General features: G+C 55.8%; 1 protein-coding gene across 1 annotated transcript in view; it reads right to left on the bottom strand.

Annotated features, from left to right (window-relative positions):
- Window positions 1-3,216: 3,216 nt before the first annotated feature.
- Window positions 3,217-5,193, bottom strand: part of HPF1 (histone PARylation factor 1) — a 24,537-nt gene continuing 22,560 nt past the window's right edge. The window contains exon 8 of the mRNA XM_024750512.1: window positions 3,217-3,463. Coding sequence (XP_024606280.1) covers window positions 3,332-3,463 — 132 coding nt within the window. The 3' untranslated portion in view covers window positions 3,217-3,331. The remainder of the gene's footprint in view (window positions 3,464-5,193) is intronic.

Raw genomic sequence — 5,193 nt, 5'->3', positions numbered from 1 at the left:
GGACGTGCAGGGCTGGAGCAGGGTGTCGGCCGTCAGGTCTCCCGGGCTTTGGGCCAGGGAGCTCGGAGCACCGGCTGGGTTGGGCCAGGGCGTCCGGTGGGCGGTTGTGTGTCTGAGGTCCGTGTTCTGTTCGCGACGCAGGCCTGACCTGAGCCTCCTCGTGGGGCAGGACAAGGCCACCGTGGGGTCGAGCGGTCAGGGCAGCATGAGGCCGGGTGCAGAGGCCCCTCGTGGGAAAGGTGGGCCTCCGGGGCGCGTGAGTCACGGTCGCCGACAGGTGAAGTCAGGACGAGTCGGCCCCGTGGACGTCACTGATGCTTTGGCCGGGGCAGGTTCAGCGTGATCGGGCGGCCGCAGTGTGACTGGAGGGAGTTCTGCAGAGATGGGAAGGGGCTGAAGGCATCCGGGACCGCTTTCGGAAGAGCGGTGTGTGATGGACGGTGCCGTGTTGTAAGCTGCGGGATACTAGGGCTTGTGCTGTTGTTCGTGGTGTTGTAAGGACACCGCGGGCCCCGACGGAGGCCCTGTACCAAGCCCATGTCACCAAACCACGGCTCAGTCCCTCAGCTAAGGGCAGGTCCAGTCCCCGGCAGCCTGGAGGTGCCCTGTCAGCACCAGTGAGGTCATCCGCCACGGGCCCCTCTGTCCCCCGCAGGTAGGTCACCTGAGCTCCAACAGGGCACCGTCTCCCCTTGGGCCCAGGAGGGCCACCGGTTTTGCACAGCCCCTCGGACCCCCTCCTGCTCGCTGGATGGGATGAATCGCTGCACACAGCCAGCAAGGTCTTCGGGGTTTACTCAGTTGGATTTTGCTTCTTTTAAGCAATGGGGATGTTTGAGGGAGACTCACTGTTCTGAGAGGGCAGGGGGAGCTTGAGTAGCAGGAGGGACTCCAGGGGGCGGGGAGCAGGTTGGACAGGCGGCCTCGAGCGGGTGCTTTGAGCTGGTGCGAGGGGGTGTGCCCTTGTGGAGACAGTTGAGATCACGGTCTCCGGTGAGGTTTATTGCTTCCGCTTATTTTCTTAGGTGAATCATTCTACATGTGTTAGAGGTTACACAGAAAAAAATTTTCAAGCTCCAGGTGTGAGCTTAGCTAAATTTGAGCTAGGTAATGATTTTGTTAAATTCTGATTGGGTCAAGGTGCTTTACTCATGAAAGAGCCCAGGTACTTAAAATGAACAGGAAGGCAGGTGGCATTTGGAGGCCACAATAGCCAATGAAGAGTAGATAAAAATATCTAGTAAACGAGGTTTCAAAGGACTGTGCCTTTAGTGCAGGAAAAAGGTAAGAAAGGAGTGCTTGGTGTCGGGCTGGCGGGAGGAGCTTGTTCTCGAATGGCCAAGGCTCGGTCCTTGGAAGGCCAGTCCCTCCTGAAACGCGCTGCCAGCCCTCAGACACGACCGCTGGGCTTTGAGACTGGAAATGTCTCTATTTCACAAGACTCTTGTCCTCGGGAAGCTCTGCTCACAGCTATAGCATCCAAATTGTAACTGCCACGTTCTTGGCACTCCTGTCCAAATCCTGTCTTGGCTCCACTATACCCAGCTTTCTGAAGATTTGCACTCAGGTTTGTTTAAGGTGTGGATGAGCAGCTGAATTTTTCTGTCCCCTTTCATTTATTCCTTGGTAGGAAATCCTGTTGAAATCCGCATTAGTGATCACAAGGCAAATTTAAAAAACTCACATTTGGGATTGTTGGATCAACAAATAGCAAAGTTAAGGGAACCTAGGAGTTGTAGCTGAGCAAACGGTTTTAATGGGAGACACTTGAGTTTCGTAATCAGTATTTTAGATAAATGTGTTAACTATTTCTAAATACTGCCACAATACTGACAGGCACCCTAGAAAGTAAAGAAATCTGTGGGGGAAAGCTCAAGAGCTTCTTAAAAGGTTATGATCAAACGTGATCTGTTTTTTTCCGAATCAAAGCACGTGTGAGCTAATTGTTACTGTCACGTTTTAGCATAAAGCAGCTCAGTGTTCAGATGGGTCCAGGTAGCTGCAGGCAGGGCCTCCCGTAACGGAACTGTCCGTTCTTAGAACGGGAGCCCTGCTGTCAGGACGAGGACGTTCCTGGGAGTGAAAGGGAGGGAGAGGCGCCATCAGCTGAGCCTTAACTGCGTACAGCGGCAGCACGGCCATGGGGAGGACGACGGCCGCCGCACGTGGGCTGCAGCAGAGGGGACTAGTGACCCCAGAAGTCAGGGCCCCCCAACTTCTGGGCATCTCACCAAGCAGTTCCCCAGACCGTGCTAGCGTGGGTTCCCCTGGCGCCGAGCGTGGGCCACGGTGGTTAACAGATACGCTTATGTTCAAGGGTTGGCGCTACCGAGGGACCTGAAAGCCCACAGCCTCACCGGGGAGGGAGTCCTGCCCCTGTCAAACTCCTGCCCGTCTCCTCGCCCTTCTGCCACGAAGAGTCCGGGTCTCAGGTGGGTTCTAAGGAGGCGGCTGACCCAGTTAACTTTGGAGAGTTCTGTGGGCAGGTCCAGTCAGTCCTGCAAGATGGGGGTGAGCCAGGTGACCTGCGGGCTTTCCCACCTTGAACCTCACGAGGGAAACCTCACTAAGGGCCCTTTGGCCCAATCCACAGTTTGCTATTATTTTGTGTTTCACTGTGAGCTCTGAGGTTTTAAGGTGAAGGACGTTCTGTCAGGTTGAAGAAAGAAGGATCTGAAGCTGGTCAAACCCAGCTACCCAGACTGTACTGGAAACCCAGTGGAAAACTTGAATGGTACGCTGACTGCATGCTGTGTCGACACCCTAACGCTGTGTCGATTGGCAGGTGCAGACAGAGCCCGAGGAGCGCTGCTGCAAGGAATGGACCTAACGGAGCGAGTGGACGCTCGTGCGGCGAGGCCCGGAGTGCCTGCAGCTGCTGTTCAGATGCAGCTGTGGAGGATCCGGGGTGGGTCCTGAGTCTGCTCCCCTGTGCCCTCCCTGCTGCCCAGAAGCCCAGTGCTCACAGCTGCAGCTCTCGTCAACTCAAGTCCCAGAAACACATTCCTCACTGCCTACGTGTTAAGCGCTGAAGCAGGACTCACTCCTGGGAGGGGAGGACCGCGTGCTCGTCCACAGGTGTCAGGCGGGACATCCTATGACGACATCGGAGAGGACCACGGCAGGTGCATCCCCTCTTCACACGTGATCAGGGCATCACCATGCAGATGATATGACTGCACGTGAAAGGAAGAAAACCAGCCACGGGAGCTTCAGAAAAGTTTTTAGCAAATGTTTCCGTCCATTTATTTTCTGTACTCCTTAAAAACAAAACATCATGTTTCATACTGAAGCTCTGAAATACTGTATGCCCAAGAGAGGCACCTCCCACTCATGCTGCAAGCTGGTCCACGTCCTCTCTGCTTCTGTCCGCCAGGTGAGCTTCAATAATTTCTGCAAAGAGATTCCTCTTCAACAGATTATACGCAAGAGGTAAAAGCTGGCCAGCAACTTTATGAAAATACTGAAAAACAAAAGAAGATGACATTAGCCAGAGGACGCAGCAGGTAATTAATATACTGGAAAAAGCAGTTGTTAACGAAGCCCACTCCCCCCACGCTGGGTTTCAGCCAGCCTCTGCATGACAACAGTGAGTTCTGAGACAGCGCCTGGCACCGTCCCTGGGGCAGTCGTGCAGCTCTTCAGGACGAAGCACACTTCTTGAAGGAAACTCAGAAGAAAACCAAGTAAAAACTGTAAGCGTCCTTATTCCCTCAGATACGGTTTATTCACCCCCTTTTGCCCCCAATACGCTCAAATGCCTTTTCCTTCTCGTCGGCATGTCCCCACCCCATAAGACTTCAATCATCATTTCCGTTAGCTGGCACCGTCGGAACAAGGAGCTGAACGTGAGTTTTCACATCGCACTGAAGGCTCCCCCGCATCTTCAGTTCCTTCTCACCCCATGTCAGCCTCCACCCCTGAAGTCGCTGCCTCTGTCGGGCCCAGACGCGCTCGGAGGACAAGGGAGGGCAGCGCCGCTGGCGCCTGCTCCGCCGTCCCTTCTCTTCTCCGATGCTGCTGGATTCTCAAGACAACCGAGTTTCTGTGAAGCTGGTCAAGCACTATTCTGATTGGTCACTGACCCTCTCTGGCTGTTAACCACTCTGATCATTTTTACTGCTAACAAACAGCCCTACACGAGAAAGACAGAGTCCCCAAAACAGACTCCCCGACAGTGGCGTCAGCCTGACCCAGTAACTGTCGATCAGAAACGCAAACGCTCAGCCCCCAGCGGGAAGGGAACTCGGTGAGGCCCAGGGGGACTGGGGGGTCGGGGGCGCGCCAGCCTGTGCGGAACAAGCCCCCAGGGCACCCTGACGCTGGCGGGGCGCCGCTCCAGCCCCCGCAGCGTCCCCAGGTGACCCTGCACTTCACAGCCTGCACAGTCAGCTTCTGGGGTAGAGGCTGACGCGGGAGCCGCCTGCCTGTGTGGCCCTGAGCACCTGGGGCTCTTTCTGTGCCGCAGGTGGCATGGTAGGTGAAGGGAGAATTAGGCAGACGGCCTGGGAGGGCCCCAGGTGGCGCGGAGGTGCGGGGAGTACGGCCCACGCTCACACGGCTACTCCCGGGGAGATGGGACTTAGGCCGGGGCCACCACTCCTTCCGCCTGCCCGACCCCCAGCCTGGGCCACCACTCCTTCTTGGCATGGTAGGTGAAGGGAGAATTAGGCAGACGGCCTGGGAGGGCCCCAGGTGGCGCGGAGGTGCGGGGAGTACGGCCCACGCTCACACGGCTACTCCCGGGGAGATGGGACTTAGGCCGGGGCCACCACTCCTTCTGCCTGCCCGACCCCCAGCCGCGGCTCAGCAGCCTCTTGCAGCTGCCTCGTACGTTTCTCCTACGTGATGAGCAGGGAGTTCATGGTAAAACAGCACCTCCTCTATGTTAAAGAATTTCCAGCATATTTACAGACAGCATTTACTCTTCATCCCGGAATTCAAGCACGAGAACAAACCCCCCACGGAAAGTGAGGCGGAGCCAGGAAGGTGTGTCCACACCCTAGCGAAGGGCACAGCCGTACACGTAAGTAGCTAGTAAGTCACTTGGGCACAACATCCGGGTCATTCACCTCGGCCAGAGTACAAGATGAACTTCAAATAAAAAACATGCTCACAACATCTGCTTAAAAATCATTTCAAAATGTTCATTTTGAAATTCAAGCTGAATCCATATGCCGCGCGCTGGACTTG

Source organism: Neophocaena asiaeorientalis, unplaced genomic scaffold, assembly GCF_003031525.2.
Source record: "Neophocaena asiaeorientalis asiaeorientalis breed wild unplaced genomic scaffold, Neophocaena_asiaeorientalis_V1.1 scaffold180, whole genome shotgun sequence".
NCBI classification, from domain to species: domain Eukaryota; kingdom Metazoa; phylum Chordata; class Mammalia; order Artiodactyla; family Phocoenidae; genus Neophocaena; species Neophocaena asiaeorientalis.
The sequence above is the reverse complement of the archived record's forward strand: the minus strand, read 5'-3'. Positions and strand labels throughout refer to the sequence as shown.